Raw genomic sequence first — 21,258 nt, 5'->3', positions numbered from 1 at the left:
CGAGAACGAAAACACATCTTCAGACTAAAGTTTTTCGGATTATATTTGACGTGCGCGCGAATTATTAATGCAAACTGTACAGCCGAAAGATGCTTTCGATTTATTCTACGCTCTGGCGTAAGGATAATGTGAATTTTAACACGCACGCTGCCTCGAGAAAAGCGTTTCCATATTTTTCATAGGAAAATTTTACAAATGAATAGAAAGATTGTAAAAATTCGTTCGCATTGTAACGAAAGGCTGGTTCATCTGGTTAGCCCCATTGTGTTTCTCGAGCGATATTTTGCGGTTCGTTCGCAAACAAAGTATAACATTTAATTTTCATTTCGTGTAATTATTTGAACTTTTTATGTATTACATCGCTCCAATTATAAAATGGTCAATGGTAATTTTATCGTCGACGAGTGGTGTACCTACACACCATGAAAATGGCCGTGCTGTTTAAATAATCTGCCGTAGAAAAAAATGAACTTCGTAGCAAGTTGTCGAGTTAGTGTCTCAAAATTGTTGACGCTAATTAAGTGAGCTATGCGAGGCTGAAATCGAAGCAGCAAGTCAGCAAACTTCGTTCGAGAGTTCGTTATACAAGTTATGTGCTTTCGTACAGCAGCGGATAACCAAACTCACGTAACGACTCTTAACGCGATGGTCTCCATACACTGAATGCAAAGTTCTTGCCTTGAGAAATACATATTCCGAGATGCTCACAATTTGTTGCACGAAGCATCAGACACGCGTGACAAACTTAGCCTCGCCGCGGCTTTCGTTCCAATTTCCTGTCCTGCTTTCGGTTTTCTCCAAGCTAGCAAATTATGCTTGGCTACTAGTTAGAAATATAGTCGACGCCCTCGACTTTGCGTGTCGCAGGAAAATCAAATCTTTATTTTATTTTATATTTTATAACGTGAGACACGTACGAGCCTCAGAAAAGTGAAATCGACCAACTTTGGTTCCTTCGAGTTCTCGATTTACGTAATTGATATCTAATATTTCAAAGAACGAAAGGATTTTATTTTTAATTTAAACGACATGGATTTATTTATTACGAAGAAACGGATTAATTAACCGCGAATGACACGATTTTCAAAAATAATCCCGGCTATTGTTAATTTTTTTTGTATTGTTGTTTACCGAGCATGGCTTCTCAGCGACTCGTATGATGCGGATAGAATAAAATAAATAGGAAGTAAAAGCATTAAAAAGCGTACCAATTTCTAGCGGACCAAGTATCGGCAAGTATCAGAAATAATTTCTCTATATATTTGATGTATGGCGTGTCATTTATTAAAATAAATAAATAAAAAGAAAAAGATCTTAGCACTTGGTACTTAATAGTAAATTTACTACTTAGAGAATACGTAAAAGTTCATGTAATTAAGAAATAAATCATCCCTGTGAATTTCGCAATAAGGAATAAAGATCAAAGAAAAAAACGCGACCACAGAAATTCAAAAATTAATTCTACAAATTACGTGGTCTTTCCATTTAAAGTAATGATACAGATGCTATAGCCACCTAGCGGTGGTAGGACAGTACTAATCGTCAGATATTAAAGATATGAAAATCACAATTCTCCGAAATTTACACAGCACTTTTCAACTATTAAAGTTTGAAATAAAATATTTAAGAGTAACTTTACATTTGGTTTCTTGCCGATAGTTTGCTTAACTTAGATAATTATGTGGCGTGGTAAAAAGCGTTCGATTTTGACATGCTGGCGGCATCGCACGGTGAACCATGGAATCGAATCTTGTTTATGAAGCGCGAGATGCCGCCATCGTGTCAAAATCGAACGCTTTTTCACAGGGTACGTAATTAGCAAAATGAAATATTTCAAAACAGCGTCGATATAACAACGATAATTCAACGATATTTCAACACAATAATCAAACTTTTTCGACTTTTAAATGTAATTTCCAAATTAACCCCTTGCCATATACCATTTAACTCGAAAGGGAAAGGAACCGAAGCGGCGGAGACAGAGTGTCGAATCTTGAAACATGAAACCGTGCACCTGTATTTAGAAAAAAGGCACCATTCGGGACGTTTGTACTTGGCTCGAGATTAAGACCACGAGTGAAGCTCGTGATATTCAGGTTTGGCTCAAAATTCTCATCACTACTCAGGCTCGTAAAAGTATGGCAAGGGGTTAAAAATTAAACAGTTAGAAATAGCTTACAATTGGTCTTTTTCGACATTTTACCTAATTTTTTTACGAATTGTTTGAATTGTTCGATTTTGATATGGTGACGACATCTTGCGGCGAATCAATGCTTGAACGTGAATAAAAGAATCAAGTTTTACTGATTCACCGCGAGATGCCGCTACCATATCAAAATCCAGTAATTCAAACAATTCGTAACTAACAAAATTAGGTAAAATATCGAAGCAAAACAATTGTAAACTATTTCTAACTGCTTGGTTCTTAATTTGAGAATTTCATTTAAAAGTCGAAAAATTTTTATCTTCGTACTCTAGACTCTATCTCGTGACTCTAGATCATTAAATAGCACTCTACTGCTAAGGGGTCTTCTATGTACAATAGAAAAATATGTACCACCTGTTCTTTGTTAAACAGTGATAATTAAGTGAAATTTTGCTAAGAAGAATGTAGATGTAAAAAGAAATATGTCCAAAGATATCTAGTTATATCTAGTTAAAAGATGGGAATGCAATAATACATTTACATTTTCAATTATAATGTGTATAATATTTGCATAGAAAACATAGTTGCTTACATTTTTGTAAGAACCTTTAACAAAACATGTGAAATATCGTAATTTGTTTTTAAAAACACGCTGTTGATTGTTTTAAAAATTTAAAATAATGAGTTTTAACATTTTAACATTGATAAGAATTGAAATTCTTATACAGTCTAATTATTATAAAAATTGGGAACCCAGAGTGAAAATTTTAAATATAGTAATTGGGACTTTAGCGATTTGCGAACCATGTTAAACGTTTTTATCGTATCGTAGTAGAAAAGAAATTGTTCAATATACAAAAGTATCTATGTTCCAGGAGAGGCCTTATCCCCTAGCGAGTCCTGCGACTCTACTGCCGAAAGTTATAAATGTTAAAAAATGTTACAAAAGATGTACAAAAAAATAAAACGAGAGAATATTAACACGTCCGTTAAAATTAATAAACTATGATTCTCCAAAGAATATTGAAAATATGTAACGTGCAAACAGTGATTCTATCGACCGCACTGAGCTTGATCACATAAAAATAAAATATTCTTTTCCATATCTTCCTCTTTTTTTATAGAGGTTTTTCTTTTTTTTTTTTGATAAAGATATCCTATTTTCAAAACTACGAATGAATTATTACTTATTTACCATACATAAGGAAATATGTCCAGGATATAAAAAAATATATAGTTAATATATTTGAAATATTATTATGCATTATGGAATATTTTCTATTATTGTCAAATATTTCTATGTATACTACATAATTAAATTGACGTATAAAAATTATCTTAAACTGAATATCTACTATTTGGGTTTCAAATATATTAATACAACATGGCATGCATTTTTGTCCGTTAAATAATACTGTGCAACAAGTAAAAATCGCAATGCGCAGACATATTCAAACTTGAATTTGTCTTACCCCTTCTCCCTGTAGCGTTGTTTCTCGAATATTCTCTTGAATTTTACGGAATCTTCTTAAATTTTGTGACATCCTTCTAATGCCTCGAACTTCCCTTGCAATTTAATCTGTACAAAAAACAAGCAGAACATTAAAATAAATGTATAAAAAGAACAAATTGCAATTAATTATAAAAATGAAACAATGATCCAAATCGTATTGCGTCTTGAATGCTCGTTACTACAGGTAAATGTAACAACCAGAAGGATAATGAAGAAGAAAAAGATAATCAAATAATAGATTATAATAAATTACGAATTAAAACGTACGTGAATTAAGCGTAGTTAACAGCAGCGTGTAGTTGAACGGAGAAAAATAATTATGAAACTGCTACGTATTAGAGAAATAGATACGTATCGCGAAGTGACAACACCACTACTAAACGCTCCGAGTTTGACATTACAATGACTCCCCGCGCCGCGGTCGGTCGAACGAATTTCGGTTAACGAGGAGAGGGGGGGGGGCGTCCTCTAGCAAATCGAGCGTGTCACGTATCCAAATAAGAATCGTCAATCGTATCTGGAAAGGATATGTCTTCAGTAGTGAGCATGTTATTCTTCAAGTAATACGTTAGATCGAAATACGGAGATGTGCGTGGAAAGATACATGCGTGAACTAATATAATTTTTAACTTATGGAATTGAAACATGAACACCTACGCTAGGTAATTTAGTATGTGTTTATATTATTACAAATACAATTTCTTTTACAACATTTTACAAACTATCTGTCAACTATACATGAAATACTTTTGTGGATATGGAGTAATCTATATTTTCATATAGATGCTTAAAATTCTGGCAAAAAAAGTACTAAATTTAGTTAATGAGCTTATATGTATTAGTAAGTAAATATTATTGTATCAACTTGGTATTCATTAAGTTTTCCTTTTTGAGTTGTACACATAACGATACATACATATGTTACTCTTACAAAGAAAGTAAAAAATTGTCTTATTTCAAATTCATTAACATCAACAAATTGATTAAAAGTATACAAGAATACTGTTTATTATTTATTTTAATATAGTTATCAGTATGTATATATATACTGATATTTCTCCTGACCTTTTTCCTCGTTATTCCATGTATGGCCATTGTAAAATCTATGAATTTTAGTCATGAATTAAGACAAACGTATTGAAAGTTTTTGTATAGAATAAGAATAAATGCATATAATAAATAAGAAAAACAAATAAGTATGTGCATGTGATATATGTATATTCGACAAAGAAGGCAATGGAAATTCTTTCTCGATACATACATATATAGGTCTATATACCAAATGATTTTTAATAAAACTGTTAAAGTAAAAGTAGACAGAAATTTATGATTGATGGGTAAAGTTATACGTTGTTATATGTAGAAAAGTGCAACTGTATCATTGAATAATGTTTAGAGCAATGTTTCTCTGATAGTTTTGTCATTGTACTACAAGACGTTAACAATATATGTTAAGAAGACAAATTTATGTGATTAGATAGTTTTAAATTAATAGTCTTTCACATATACTTGTGTCGATTCTAATTCATATCCTGGGTAGCTTCTAGCATTCTAAATAATTTTTGTATCGTCTCGTTCAGATCTTAATACGTTGGCAGGTGCATGGTAATTTAAACGCAGTGCTTTGGAACAATTATATAATTAATAGTTCAGAGATTATTATAAATATGTTATGGTAACATTATGATGTGTCATGTTAATACGATTTAGAAGAACAATGTAATTTGCATCAAATTGAGGATATCAAAATATCATAAATATTTATAGATATTAACCCTTGTAACACTGAAAATGTTATCTGGTTGTATTAAATACTATACATATTATTATTTCATGGCTTCATTCATAATTAATTATTCATTAGATTATATACCTAACTACAAGATTAATATCTTTTAAACAAAAATTTTTATTTTGCTATATCCATAACTTTTTAACTATGGAAGAAACTATGGAAGAAAAAGTGATATGTGACTATATTTTTTATTTTGTTTCACGTGAATGGATGGTTAGACGGTTTCATAAAATCCCGCGGAATACCAGCTAGTGGGAAGCAAAGCAATATGGCCGCCCAGTACTAAAGCGCTATGCCGACTTTCTTGTCAGTTTCCTAATTATTGCCTTTTTTATATGTTTTACACGAATTTTTTAAATCAGTGCGTAGTAAATAGGTACAGTGTACGTTAGTTTACAATGTGAGGGTGGAAATTAGTTAATATCCATTTGGTCAACGTATATTCGAAACCAGTGGTGAGTGTTTTGCTATTCTGTACATAATCGTTGTTCTGCCTTTCCATGGTCGCTCTCTAAACAAGAGGGGTAATCATTTTGTTTACATCGTGTATCGAATTGTTTCCGCGAATCGTTATTAAATTGTGATACTTCACCACATATGATTATAGTTGAGGTATAATAATACGAATTACATGAAACGTGTGTAAGCAAGCATGCATCGCATGACAGTTAAGCGCGTCAGAACATATAACCTCTTGTATCTTACAATGCTTCCATTTGTCTCGTCGCAATTATTTGTCGTTTATTTCTGCGTTATCATCTTTCTTAACACGTCTTGTAAGCGTTTTTCTGTAATATATTGTATTTGTTATTTATCATTCAGAAATGATACTCCGTGTCTAGAGAACGTTCTGTTTTTCTTCGTCCTACGAATGCTCTGAAAGAAAAGTATCGATTTTGTAATGTTCCTAAATAGTCGTCTTTAATACTAAATGTGTTAATAATTACGATGTGTTTAGCTAATGTTATAACATTCGTAAGTAGGGTTCATATTAGTAGATTTCCATTTCACGTTGTTCATTTTATTATTTCGCGTTACATTCATTTTCCTTTGACAACTATATATTCGAATCGTGAACGCAAAGTTAAATCTTTTTTGCTTTTAATATTTGCTTATGTATTCACCTTTAAACATTTTTATATACTATACGTTATATAATATATCGTTTTGCGTCGTGTAGAAATAGAAAATAAAAGACATCGGAAATAGAATTAATTTCTCTAGATGTACGATAGTTTAAGTTTTTCAAATCTTAGTAATTGTTCTTACTAAATTAATTATTTTCGTTTATTTTCAGAATAAGGGGAAATAGGACCAGTATTGAGAAAGTACACAGGTGCGTATCAACAGAGCCATCCCAGGAGAGAATGCTCCAAAACATTCAAACTGCAAATAAATGTATGATTAATTTTTTTTTTTTCATCATCCATTTATTACTCACATATTCAGTAACATGCACTTTTATGAAACGCGAACGCATTAGTTTTGTAAAAAAATACACGCAAGTATCGCGCGTATTCTAATTTTTCGTCGGATGATTTCTGATAAATCGACCACATAAATATTTCTATAAATCAGTATATTGGATTGGAGATCATTTTGCAAATGAAATATTACGTCATAAGATTTATAAATTTACTTAGGTCGAGCAGTGCCATAAATCGTTATTAATTGGCGTTATTGATAAATTTTATTATTGATATAAAATATTTTAATTGTATGATAAAGCATCAATAGTTTATTCTATTCGTGGAACTGGTTAATCTCAGTTATCGACGTTTCCGTGTACGTTACTGGATAATACGATAATTTTTATTACCACTAAAGTGTCATACGACTAATACCACACCGTAAAATCTCGACAATTAAAAGTTGTTTCTTTCTTTTATAAAATAAAATCATTGTGCCATCGTTGCAGGATACCTAATCCGTATTACTTGGTAATTAATTAGTACTTTTGGATCGTTAAAGTATCGAGATTTTACAAAACAGATCTTTTATTTCTTTTTACGTGTTAATTCTTATTTCTATCTTACTAACCGTATGTTTATACCTTCTTTTTTGCACTTAATTTATACATAATTAAGAAGGCAGTTTTTATGTATATTACTTTAATAATTCGATTAGAGTGTGTACAATACTTACAAACTATTGGCCTATTTTTTGTATCGTCATATTGAAACCGTTAGTTTTTCACTTGTTTGAACACATTTTTATACTCGTTTGTTTTTGAATTCAATTTTCTGCATCAACTGCAATTCAGTGTTCATTCATCAATCATAAACATATTTTAAAGTTATTGATAAGTATGTATTCCTTTCTTCGTACCTTCATTTGTACAAATTGTGATCCCTTCGTTCTCGAGCTATGCGATTTCCTTCTTATACATATCAATTTAATCGAATACACTTTTGCTTTGGGCTCCCATAACTAAATAACTAATTGTTATTTACAATACAGCAGTCCGATGGTATTTTCTATTAGCCTGGTATAAGGAAAATATTAGAAAACAATATTTTACGAAAGGAACGTAAGTAACGTACTTAGTTTGAGTTTCAGCGGATGAGAGATAAATCTAAAAAAAAGTGAAGAAGTAGTATTTTAAGTTTCAATATATTTAGAAATATGATAAAATATGAAATCGAAATATATTTCTTCGTTTTCTAACGATTGTTTTATTACCGCTTTATTATTATATATTGTAAAGTGCAAGAAACGAAGGTAAGTCTGTACCGACGTCTCACCACTTGCGTTACCGGCGAGAGATTCCGTTACCGACTGTGCAATAACCCGTTGCGGGTGCTGGTCAAATGCTGTTTTATCAACTGCAAATTTACCTTTAATAGAAAATTTGCTGTTTAATCCTCGGTTGAACAATACGATATGAATATTTTCCAACGCTAGTTATACAGTGTATTTTTATATCTTTTGTTGTACTTGGTGTCCTCATTTTTGGATGGGATTAGGGCAAATAACCATAGTATATAATATCAGTTTAAGAAGGAAGACATTTAATAATTAGAACCATAAAATATAAGCAAGAAGTATTGTATGGAACGACCAAAAATGACAACGAATTAAGACCATTATTTTGACAATCGATTATAGCTTTTAGTTGTATATGGAGTTTGATTAAAGTCAACGCATGTACGGTTTCTGAGTAAAGGAATTGGTATTTCTCTTCGTAGCAGCAGAGTAAAGTGGAAGATTCGGAATAAAAATTAAGCATTGTAACTGGAGCTTGAATCACGTTGACTTATACAGCATACTTCTGATCGCACATACTCTCACATTATTTCTAGTAGCTTAATCCATTATAATCCATTTTATCGTTTCTTTAAATTTTATATTTTTTACGTGTTATTTTTAAATTGAGGATAATAGTTCCGTCAGTTTGTTTCATTTACGTGTTTGCTTTTATGCGAATGTCATATAAACCATATGAATTTCGTCAATGATATAAAAAGTTTTCCAAAAATTTGCGGTTTCCATTGTTATGTTTCATCGCACAGATATAAAATCAATACATGGTTTTTATTTTTATTTAAACGAAGAATATCTTTTGCAAGTTTTGTAAATGTTCTTAATAGAAAAGTACTCGTTTTATTCCTGCAAGTTTATGTTCTTTTTGCTGTTGGAATTCAACTGTGATGTAGTAACGTTGTACCAGTAGAGTAGAACAAAATAAGAACAGTACAGAATGGAAAGTAACTGACCGCACACAAGCGAGCTTTTTTATTATCTCTTCCTTTTTTGTAGAGACCCCATTCGTTCATTAGACTCGAGCCGCTCGACGTTCACTGACCTAAGCTACACACTTCTAGCTTCCTCCAAGTATCTTCTGTAGTCTTTAGTGTGTCGTTTGTTTCTTGTATAATGATATTTAATATTTCACAACGAATCACGTTGCATTTTGTTTCATGAAGTGTTTTCTGTTTTCAATCTTCTTTCTTCCTTTTCTTTATAAGCTGAAAGCGTATTAAAACCATCGTGTAGAGAGAGTTAACTGAAAAACTTTGAAATTTAGGGCAAATTATAAAAGTCAATACACGATTATGAAAATAACGCCGTTCTACGCGACTTTCGGCTTACCGAAAAAAAGAAGAGAATTTGTTACTTGCGAGATAAGGTTTGCTAAGTAAGTAACAATGGAGGGTGGAGAAGCACGAAGGAAAATATGCATAGAATGATCCAAAGATTTGCGAGAGTGTAGAAATAGGAGCGTATAGGTTGTAGTGATTTAATGATTTTAATGACTCTGCGATTACGTCGGCAACAGTCACGGCGGGTTAACAGGCGATAAATAAAATGTAGACACGAGTAGTGGCAACATGCGACGGTATGTTTCTTTCTGCCATAATTTCAATTTTCCTTTTCTTCTTTTTCTATCAACCGTCAGAATGCCGTACCTTTATGTTCAAACGATTATACAGATATGCTCCGTCTTTTTACGGTATTTAACCGTGTATCTTTTATATCGTAGATAGTATAAGTATAACACGTAATAATCAAATAAACGTGCGTAGAAGATGGAAATTTAAAGTAGGAGAATTGGGATAGGCAATGAAAAGAGCGCGTTTATGCTCTTAGATTCTTTAGGAAAACGTTAAAAGATTCGAAGCACATATAGTCGCGAATTGCGGTAAAACCTGAACCGAGACATCGTGTAACCAGTGCCCGAGGCTGATGCTTCAGTACTGGCTGGGGGTCTCTTGGTTTGTCAAGTAATCCCACTCTTACCTTTTCTAGCCCCATCGTTTTCACCCGCTTTTGCCTCTCATCTTTCTTTCTTTTAAGAGCTTCCCGAGTCTCTGATATTTCTTGTTTTACTCTCATTACCTTTTTCTTCGTCGCCCATCGTAACTCTTTGTTACTGATTTGCGTGCTAATTAATTAAGAACTCTTCCAAGAAAGAGTGATTTCGAGGTGGCAAGAGAAAATATTCCTTCGAAGTTTGTTCATTTTTCACGATTTTCGACAGCGTAGCATGTCCCTAGATCGCGTCTATGTGCTTTTAAATATTAGAACGTTCTTCCTTTTTCTTCATTTGCCTTTCCAATTACTTTTCTTCTCGTTTATTTTATCATATTCTTTTCCTACTACGATTAATCATTTAATAGCAAAAAGGTATATACCGATATTTTTGAATGTTTCATTATTGCGTAAATTTAACACGAAGGCGGTACGTTCGCATTGGATATCTGATAGAATAATCGATGGACGAGAAACAGGCGAATTTAGAGCGATACGCAAAGAGAATTTCGTAAAGGAATATATTGGTAAACGGAATGTATGTATAATAGAAGGTTCGACGATCAAGTTGTTGAAACGTAACATTTTTGGAATTATTCCGCGGAAGTAACGGTGTACAAAAATCATGGTCGAAAACAGTGGCACCAACGTACGTGCTCTATCGTATTGTAACGTGCGAAATATATCCAGTTTACGTGAAACGTTGTACGGTGATATTCGCGATACAAGGTAAACTACACGTACTACTAATGGCTACTAACATATCACGCGCTGTACTTTCCTTGAATTGTATTTTAATGTCGGCTGAAAATCGTCAAATTCGTTGAAAGTACGAATTTAATAATATTTAAGTGTATCGCGGTGAGATTCTTGAAGAGAATAAAATTTCAATGAAGTCGAGACACGGTTAAACGCAAGTCGATTTTAGATGATTTTGAATCGTCGAGCGATCGATTACTCCGAACATTGCCAGTACTGTCCAGTGAGCGAACAATGGACATTACCTCTGATTAGGACATGCAACTGACACCGCGTACGTAACCTACTCTGTATTCGTGGAGGGCACAGAAGGTAGTACGTTCATGGTGATCCAAGGACCTGGTTCCATAATAGTATTAGCGGAACGGCAGTGCTCACGGTAGAACGCCTAGGAACCATGCAATCATTGGCACGCGAGAGTGCGTCCTGTTATTGCTAGTGATAAGGACTACAATCGAGGCACCAACCGACTACTGACCGGCTGGTTTTCAACCTTAAATCGCTCGAATAGACCTGCTTTGTGCTCGATGATGGAAGAACGTTTTCTGCGAGTATTATGTTTGCGTCATGATAGGAAACAACAACAGGAACGATTATGTTGAGCGCGTAGTTACATGAGAAACGAAGTTGGTTAGACTGACCGGAATTTACTTACCGTGGCAAATTGATAATACCCGAGTGCAGTAGCACGTACGTAGCGAGGCTGCTGAAACACGTACGCGCGAAGTTGATGTGATTTAGTCAGAGGAGCTATGGCCAATGGATTTCATTTTCCCAAGTCGGTACCTTCTCCTATGTTTCTACGTTTCGAATAATATCGCCGTTCTGCTTTTAGTTTGAACGTAATAAAAGCAATTTCTGCGGTGTGAAATAGCGCGGAAGTCGAGGGATTTCTACTCGTTTCTCTCTCGGATGATTTTTCGTCGTCGTTGGACCGATGGGAATGTTGCTCGATCGATTGATAATCGTCGATAATCGGTCGCTCGTGTCGTTCCGAGTATCATCGGGCTGCACACACGTGTTCACATATATACTTATTTATGATCATGGAGACGTATGTATTCCAGACGGGTAAAAGGCGGGGTGGTAAATTTCAAGGCACACCCCTGAAACGTACCCAGTACACGTATGAAAGTGCAATAAAGAAAAGTGGCGTTCGTGCTCGGCTGAAACGCGCCGCCGTATACTCTTTCTCGACAATTTATTTTCGATCAGGGTGGCCATTGCTGATTAGCGCGACAATGCCAGCTTTGTTCAACGATTAACGACGTTTTATCCAATTCCTCCCATTCCGTGTACCCTCCTTGTTCCGATAATCGTACATTCGAATCCGGATAAGATTTAAAGGGCCATTTCCTCCGACTTACGAGACGGATCAACCGTATGCAACTCTTTTCATTAAATCTTAAGCACGAACTTTCACGGGCAAGAAATTCTGCCCTCTTATTATGCTATTATTTACGATAGCTTTCCATAAGAAAAATTGTCGCGGATGTCGGTTCGCTTCTTTCGTCGTAGTATTTTCTACGAATCAAATATTCCACGTATTTGCGATATAAGAGATAGATAGATCGAAATAGAAAATCTATCGATCCATTCCGAAGCTTTTCTCCTTTCAACACTCTGATTAAGGCGGGATCGCTGAATATTTTCAGCTTTTATTCTGCTAGGATTCTGTTAGTACGAAACCCTGGATGTTTCGTAGCATAAGATGTTATGCGTGGTTTTTTCGTTCGATAATAAAACCGCCCGTTAGGGATATCTTTATCCCGAGAGGAAGTACATACTTTGTGCTCTTTACTCTAGCTCGGAAGAACGGAATTCTTCGGAGAGGTTTCTTCCTTCTACCGTTCTTAGAAGTATCACGGAAACCTACTACAGACTTGGTTCACGAGGTGTCCTACATTAAAGATGGTGTTGAGTTGTTTGCTCCACTTTTGGCTCTCACGTCCTTTTCCTCCTTTTCTTCGCCGACATTTTTCCTTGTATATCATTGCGCTCTGAAAATATTTTTCTCGATGTAGCTAAGTACATATTACCGTCTTCTTTATCCTAGTGTCAAATATTTCCCAATTATAGCACTTTAAATATCGTTTCTTTAATGCTTCGTAATTATTTCTTTCACAGTTTATAATTACATACTCGTGAAGGAAGAAAAATGACTACGTTATTTCTTGGAAATATTAATTAGACTTGGGAAAAAGGAAGAAACGAAAGAGAAATGGAGTAATGTTCGGAAGCGTTGATTGGCGACTAATCGTAAAACAGGTCGGGAAAGCTCGGAGAAGCTCGGAAAATTGTGCTAAACTCATAGTCGGTAGCACGGCCGTTAGAGATGGGGAAGGATTAAAGGCTCTTCTTTCGAATTTCACGTCAGTCAGCTGTACGCCGAGATAATCCGGAGCGGTGTGTATTCGCGAGGCGCGTATAAAATAAAGATCCGTCGCTGTCGAGCTCTTTTCTCGTTTCCCGCTTAATAACGCTTAATAAACGGCAACCGATGTCACGCGAGACGTGCGCGCTTTCCTCTTTTCTCTTTCACCCGCTTCTGTTCCTTGCTTCCCCACTTTTATACGAGCAATGAAACGGATTAAGCTCTTTACGCTTGTGCCTGTGGCACGTGCGACAAGGGGAAAGACCGAACAGGGAAAGAAAGAGTGACAGAGTTCGCGAGTCGCGAATGTTTCCAACCCCTCTCGTAATTCAAGTTAGATTTTCTACATCGAAGGTTGCAATTTTGACATAAATGTTTCGTGATTTCGAAATAAATAAAGGAAAGAAAGAGAGAGAGAGAGAGAGATTTCATAGGTTAAACACGGCTGGAAAATTGATTCTCTTGTTCGCGCAAACCGTATCGCGTTAATTACTTTAATTAATTGTGATCATACTGCTAGAGTAAGAAGGTAACGAAATTGATTCACGCGCAACTATCTCTCGCAACTTTCGACTTGGTAAGTTCTCGGGCGAGAAGTTCTTCTTTTAGTTCCGTCCGAGAAGCAGCAGCAGCAGCAGCCGCCATTTATTCGAGTAGACTTTCTTCGACGATTAATTAACGTCGCGAGTAAGAAATAGACCAGGGATGCTAAACAGGGACAGTTTCATTATTATAAAGGAATTATGCTTTAGCAATTGGCTTTTGCTTCGACAATCGATTTTCTGAATGCGAGCCACGCGTTTGGAGGTATATTCGGAGTAAATTCTGGAAACTACATGAAACTTTTGTTTCGCGTTTTTAATCTAAAGTCTCTACTTTGCGCAGTCGCTTCTGTTATCGGTTCGTTGTTGGAATGAATGGTTTATCGATTAATTTGCTCTTCTCGCACGTTGTACGTGAAAGCAAGTAATTTGCTTCTACGGCGATGTAATTATCGTTTATTTTGAGAGGCTTACTTCAATACTCCGGGGAAATATTCCTCGTTAAATTTATTTGGTGTATAACCTTTCAAGGTAGGAAGATATTTGACAACAAACCAAAGTACCAGGTGTTTCGCGCACGACTAAACCACAAGCCGTCAGTACGACCAATTAAACGAGGCTCTAATAATTTAACCACATGTCGTTGCCCTGCCCAGATTTAGCCGTGATAACGCTATAGCATTCGACCTCTTCTATGCAATCAACTCGGTGGCCACAGTGAGGGTGTCCGGTTGGTTGCCATTGGCCACCGATCCCAAGGGACATTTTATGCTAACGTTATGGCATACTAATAATAACTTGCTGTCACATTTTAGGAATCTTAATAATCACACGTGCTGGCTGACTCACGCGAAATTAGCGAACACGTAACACATTTTCGGACGCATAAAGTCGTGTCAAGATAAAAGTATAATTATTTGATAGAAGCGAAAGTATAATTACTTCGTAATATAGTTACCCTAGTATAGTTGTGTAACACTTACTTTCACCCTAATAGTCTATATATAGGTTTTTTTTGTCTTTGGATTTTGGTTTAGAATATCTTATTTGCTGGTTTTAGCCGGGACAACGAATTTCTATAGAAAAGATTTGAGCAATAAAATCGACGATCTTCTTTAAACGCATCGAAGGATTAATCAATTTGGTTTGCTTGACGAACAGTAAGACCTATGAATACTCTGTCGACATTGCCAAGCTTAGCGATAGTCCTTCAATAAGCGTCCATTCGATTAATCAGTGTCTCCTCGGGTCGATAGTACAGAATTGAGGAGATTAAAGTGATCCTCAAAATCGATGGTATTCTGCATAATACCGTAGACAAGATATAGCGTAGATCTAATTGCATTTTTGTGTCGCAGGATTTCGAGATTTTCACGGCCATTTATTGGCTTTGCATTGTCTCGTAGCTTTCATCGTTAACGTATTTGAAAATAATTTGAAAATAAATCGTCCGTTAACATTCTTTCACATTACAGCGTTGTGTATTATTTTCATCGCGGTCTGAAGTATCTTTAGAAATACGTGATAATTTTCACGTGTACAATGCATGAAATTACTTAAAATTATGACCAAATAAATCAGTGTTTTATTATAAATGCATATTCATGTAAATGTTACAGAAGCTTTTATAGATTTCCAGTCTAGAAGTAAATTCGGCTACTTGAAACATGCATTAGAGAAGTTTTTGATTTAGTACGTAGTTCTTAGCTTGGTATTGCTTTCCAAAGAGTAATTTTTAGAAAATAATACCAATTTCCAAGACCCACCACGAGGAGGTGACTACGTTCGGGTCTCGTTTATAATTTAAATTTTTTCTAGGAATAGAATGCAATAAGATAAAATAAATCGCTTACTTAACGTTTGATAGCTATTAGATTTCTTATTTACGTCTCTAAGTTGATTCGATTAAATCCACGGTAAATGCGGAAGGGTTGATGTATAATTTTAGTAAATAATAATTGGCAAATTTATCGCGAGTGTGTCCAATCCTGTTTGTTATAACGTTTCGTTGGATTAATTGTAAGGAAAATACATTTAGCGTAATACGGTCGAAATGTTAGTTAATTCGTTATTTTCATTTGCGTTCGTGGCTACTTTTTCGCTTATTTCTTTCGCGTTTCTATGGATATTCTGTTTCAGACATACGTTTCATTGGTGTGCACACTCAAAGAGCAGAGTGTTATTCTAGTAACGAGTACATACATTCTTTTCTCTTGGTTTATGCGATAGCGACGCGTACGAAAACTATTTTATGGCATCCTAGCTGGATTCTTGTAGAATTCTGTAACTGTACATTTTCATACAGCGCCCGTCTCTTTTCCTCCTTTTTTCCCCCATCTTTTTCCCTTTGCTCAAACGAATACCTACATCTGGTTGGAGTTTGGTAGGGTCCTGGTGCGGCTTTATATTTTGCTCTCTTCACGCGTGACGTCATCACCGGAATACGTGAGTCGCTTTACGAATGGCAGGACAACACGTAAAACCGTGGAAGCCGTGGAAACCGTGGCATCAACGAGCGTAACGAGAACTACCCTACTAAGCCACGAAGGGATTTCATTCCGAAAGGAAACGTCTAAGGGGAGATTTACCCAGTTACGAATAAATTTTTCGAGCCGACGGAAACCGGCATTTACTCTTTGCATTGACTTCGGGGAAATTCAATCTGGTATCGGTGAATTAATGTTATAAGAGGAAAAAGACAAGAGGAAGATACTATCCTAAAGAAAGAACGCTGTGTTCGCGACGATGGTTAGAGAACGATGATGAAACTTGTACAAGAGCTCGTTGAGAAATAAGGTAGATCGTATCTCTTTCCCCTGCTACAGGATCAATCGAAGGTACGTGCTTAAAGCCGTGGGTTAGCTTGTATGGAAGTTGACGAACGAAGATAGAGGCGGGAAAACTTAAGAAAATGAATGGGTTTTAATATCGCGAGCTTTGCGAAACTAGGAAGTTGTAGTTGGACAGAAAATGCAGACTCGCTAAGCTTTACAGATTGTGGGTTCAAGACTCGGTCGAGTAAATCATGGCATCCTATGTCCGTCAGTTCGTACTTTAAGACATGCTAGGACGCAGCTGCCTCGTTACTCTGCCGGATCGTCCCGAGGGATTAGCGATACTTCAATAAACTCTACTACGCTCACCGCCATCGCTCCGACCAGTAGTCTATGGCGTGTGTGCATAAGCAGAGAGGAGATGGTATTTTTTTTCTAGTCCCTTTTACGGCGGTCGTACGATTTCGCCCGGTGTAGAGTATTTTAAATAGAATGTGTTTTAGAACAAAGAATACTTTTTAGCTAGCGCTAGGTTAGCATCGGGCTCTCGTTTGCTTGTTTATGTGTTTGCGACTGAACCAAACTTACGTTTTTCCTTGAAAATATTCGACGAAATATTCGAAGGACTTGAGAATTGTCTGTTCGTGCCCTTTGCCTGCAGACAAGAAAAAGCGTCGAAAGAAGAGTCAAGTCTGGTGCTAAGTAGTGAAGATCGTGCATTCTACAAACGAAACTAATATTCAGCGTGCTAGGTTGATAAAAAAGACTGTATAGGAGAGAAAGAGAAAGAAGAAAGAAAGAGTGCAATTGGAAGACAATACCGAACAGTTTCTGGAAAATCTTGAATAACTGCAGTTTCCTGTGCCGTAGGTTTATTGCATTGTTTTATTACTCAAACTCTCTATAGGTAAAAAGAGTCGGAATATTTGAAGGATCTTCGATCCTTGCTTTTTTTCTTCGTTACTTGAGTAGTCTACTGTAGTTCCACCTAATTTATGGTTTTAAAGTTAACTCGCTCTAAACTTACTCTGGTTAATGGTTTGTCTTTTCTGCTCGATCCTTTCATCTAGCAATTTTTCTTCCATATTTCGTTACGAGAGTAGCAAAGGAAATAAAACTAGTTTCATCGTTATCGTACTCTCTTACATAGTTGTCGTGTGTAATATCGTAAATTTATGTATTATGTATACGTGGGCACACTTACAGAATGAAATTTTGACTATTATTTCGTCGAAATTCAAAGACCTCTGTCTTTTTTTAATCAAGGTCCGCTTGTTTGTAAGAATCGAAGCTTTCTATACATCTGTCTCTATTTGTTCACCTTGCACGATGTTTCCCGCTTTTCTTGTCTCTGGGGATCTACGTGGATTTAGTATGATTGACGGCGAGGATTAACCAAATTAACGTACACCACAGATTATTAAATTCTCCGAAGGTTTGGGAAATGTAGGAAAAAGCAAGATGGGGTCTCGCAGTTGGATGAAGTTTTTGGAAGTGTAAGAGTATAATAGAGGATCGTGCGTGTAACGATCAACGTAGTCGATCGTTTCTTTCGCAAAACTATCGCGAACGTTAATCGCGTGTTTTTCGTGAAAAGTTGTATCGATATTTCCTGTTATTTTGCAAAGAATAACTTAATAGCAACGTGTGCTGTACTCTCTTTTTAACTGCGAAATTAGGATTCTGGGAATTTGGAAACAGAGAGCAGATAGTTGCTCAAAGCCAGGTAGATGTTTGACCTGCAGGCAGGTACGATCAACAGAACCCGCAGTTTACATAGGTGTGTAACATTAGCCGACTCTGAGTAAATATGCATGCTTGCAGCACACCTGATTGAGTTACTCTATAAAGTCTAGATACTCGCATGACGTGTGTCAGCGCAGACGAAACTCTAAAGACTGAACATTGATTGTTCTCTATCTGGAAATTAAATCATGGTTACCGACGATTTCTTACTAACATTCGTCGTCGTTAATACTAACGATCTATCGATAGAACGATCAATGCATGTATATCGCCGTTGATTCATTTTCCTCTCACAAAACGTCAAACAACCACCTTTGAATTTAGACGTTTCGTTCGTTTCGTATTCCTCTTGTACGTTTCAACTCAACGAAAGCAACGGCATTTGACGTTGAATTGTTACGTACGCTTGGTAAACACAAGGTCGTTATCAACACTGAGAGCTAAGTCTCGTTAACCATTCCTAACAGGCGAATACGAAGCATCCTAGCATTGGATTTGATGCCTTGTTCGAGAATCTCTATTACCTACGTGATGTCTGGAGACATTTGCTAACCCGTGCGATACACAGTCAGATAACACGCGAACGAGAGGTTCGCTCGAAGGAATGGCGGAAGGACGTCGGGGGCAATGCTACCAAATGTTTCACAATGTACGCCGACCCATGTATGTACCAATTTAGTACGCACATACACGTTTATCTGCTTCTCTCGTTCGCGTCTTCTACTGCTACATTATTTATGATTAGACGTTTCTCATTATCGTCGTACTATTTCGGTGAATATATATATATCTCTCTCTCTCTCTTTCTTCCTTGTTTTATCTGCTAAAAAACGCAATACCCGAATGCGAGATCGAATAACTCTATTAAAAATCGTTAATAGCTTAACGAAAATTTCTACTGCGAGACGATCTGTATGTAGTCTACATATATGTTCGTTAATGAATCGACGAATTCCATTTTTAACACAGAGGAATTTTATAAAAGATTCAAATCCATTTAAATTTCGTATTACACGTTTCGGTAATCTTGTGCTATAATTTTACAACGCAGTACTTTATAATGTAATATTTTACAACGTTTGATTCTTTTTTCCACTCTGTCCAGTAGGAATTATTTCTTGTTAGTTTCTTTGTACACTATGTAGTAAAATATTTTATTATATATCGGAACTGGGATGCGATATCTTTCAATGATTGAAATGTAAGTTGCAAATACGAGGGGAACGTAGGATTACAGGATCACATAATACGCTGAGAGTTTATTAGGCGCCCTGCTGCGATCTTTATTAGTCTTCTCTATTTCCTTCATAAACGGAGCTGTGCGTGCACCGATATTTGAATTTGTGCACCATACGTATAGCTAGACAGGAACCCGCAGCGTACATCAAAGTTCAGACACCTAAAGCGTGTTCATTTCTCACTATGGAAGTTTGCGTCCGTGACAAGAAGAGCCATGGGTTCATTGTTAATCGCGCGAATATGAGCCGAAGGATTTTGTTTCGAGCGTTCAAATATGTAGAACGCTTTTATTTAATCAAAATATTTTCTTGTTAAAAAATCTCGTAATTTTACTTGATTAACGCACGTGATCGTACAAAAAAAGAGACAAACGTGATATTATCGTGATACATTAACGTGATATTTCCTACTCAGATTATACCGAGACTGTCTCGTGAGATCTGAAAGTTTCGATGTTATGACTTATGGTACAATAAGGGAAACTGTAAGACACGAAGCTACTATTTTGGTTTATAAGTAGACTATGAGTGCACAGAGAATAGGTAAAAGCGAGGCCATTACTAAATCATGATGCTTTTATCCAACATCTTCGTCACTTGTGCGTTCCGGTTCTATTTTCCTTCTATTTGCTTCCTTCGCGCGTTCTTAGAGCCTCGTGTCTGTTATCCAGTATCGAAGAAGTGGAAAAGGAGAAGGTGATAGTCGTATTCCTAGTTCTTCGAGGCAGCTTCTCTCTCGTAGCATCCTTCTTCGCGTTTTCCTTTTCTCGTGTATCGAGTTTCGTAGTATGTGCCACGCCGTAGACACGTTTACGTTCAATGTATCGATATCAGTTGCTCGTAGAATGAGGCGAGAGGGCAAAGAGGCCACCTCTATCTTTAGAATCAGGTCAGAGTGGATTGCAAAATTGAAATTGTTTGGCGTCGCGACGTTCTCGATTAGGTCCCAGTTAATCTAACTTTTATGTTTTCACGATCAATAACAATTTCCCGAACATCGGTATAATTCTTAATTTCGTTGATATATAAAACTTAGCGCGAACCTCGTTAACGGCTGAATAAAACTGTCATCTTAATGGAAATATTCTATTTCCAAATATCAGTGGAGTAATAAATAGAAAATGTAGCGAGTGCTCTAGCGAAAGTACGTACTTTGAAATGCGAATGATTCGGTAGCCTGGTTCAATTATTCGGTTTAAAGCACGAAAAGTAAGTTAGACACGGAATAAAATGCTGTGGGAGCGTAGCTCGGATAATGGCTCCGTGGTAGTTTAGAGAAAAGCGATGGAAACTGCGAAAGTATGTTTTTCTTTTATTTCCGTTACGACGCGGTGACAGTGCAGCGGCAAAATAGCCGCCTTCGGCAATCGCACGATAAACACTAGCCCATTCTTCCTTCTCTTATCTCTTTCTTTTCTTCTGTTTCTTGCTTTCGCTTTTCCTTGTTCATTTGGCTTCTCCGCGAACGGAAGACCGGACAAAGTTGCAGTTTTTTGTCTGAAAGTACAGGATTCGAGCAATAATGATTGAAATATTTGTTATTCCGTTTCGAATGTACATTTCATCGATGGTAAATTAGAATTGCAAGGAAATTGGCTGGTATAATCAACAGGGGGGGG

General features: G+C 36.1%; 3 protein-coding genes across 20 annotated transcripts in view; 1 reads left to right on the top strand and 2 right to left on the bottom strand.

Annotated features, from left to right (window-relative positions):
• The window catches only part of LOC100744512, a 148,248-nt gene extending 144,174 nt beyond the window's left edge, over positions 1 to 4,074 (bottom strand). The window contains exons 1-2 of one of the 2 annotated variants that reach the window (XM_033324605.1): positions 3,927 to 4,074; positions 3,619 to 3,725 (exon numbers count right to left, since the gene is read on the bottom strand). The gene's annotated coding sequence lies outside the window, so the exon portion shown is untranslated. The remainder of the gene's footprint in view (positions 1 to 3,618; positions 3,726 to 3,926) is intronic. The other variant, XM_033324604.1, reaches the window with a different exon arrangement.
• The window catches only part of LOC100749861 (tyrosine-protein phosphatase Lar), a 287,592-nt gene that overhangs the window by 65,879 nt on the left and 200,455 nt on the right, over positions 1 to 21,258 (top strand). For 10 of the 17 annotated variants that reach the window (XM_033324602.1, XM_024372219.2, XM_024372227.2 and 7 more), the window contains exons 1-3: positions 5,699 to 5,909; positions 6,752 to 6,790; positions 18,869 to 19,064. In XM_033324602.1, the coding sequence (XP_033180493.1) occupies positions 19,029 to 19,064 (36 nt within the window). In that variant the 5' untranslated portion in view covers positions 5,699 to 5,909; positions 6,752 to 6,790; positions 18,869 to 19,028. Of the gene's footprint in view, positions 1 to 4,163; positions 4,322 to 5,698; positions 5,910 to 6,751; positions 6,853 to 18,868; positions 19,065 to 21,258 lie in introns of those variants that run through there. The other 7 variants (XM_024372212.2, XM_024372213.2, XM_024372222.2 and 4 more) reach the window with 7 other exon arrangements.
• The window catches only part of LOC117152513, a 17,756-nt gene continuing 16,066 nt past the window's right edge, over positions 19,569 to 21,258 (bottom strand). Inside the window, exon 2 of the mRNA XM_033324612.1 lies at positions 19,569 to 21,136. Within this exon, the coding sequence (XP_033180503.1) occupies positions 20,911 to 21,136 (226 nt within the window). The 3' untranslated portion in view covers positions 19,569 to 20,910. The remainder of the gene's footprint in view (positions 21,137 to 21,258) is intronic.

The sequence above is a fragment of the Bombus impatiens genome, unplaced genomic scaffold, assembly GCF_000188095.3.
Source record: "Bombus impatiens unplaced genomic scaffold, BIMP_2.2 scf_4016, whole genome shotgun sequence".
Taxonomy (NCBI): domain Eukaryota; kingdom Metazoa; phylum Arthropoda; class Insecta; order Hymenoptera; family Apidae; genus Bombus; species Bombus impatiens.
The sequence above is the reverse complement of the archived record's forward strand: the minus strand, read 5'-3'. Positions and strand labels throughout refer to the sequence as shown.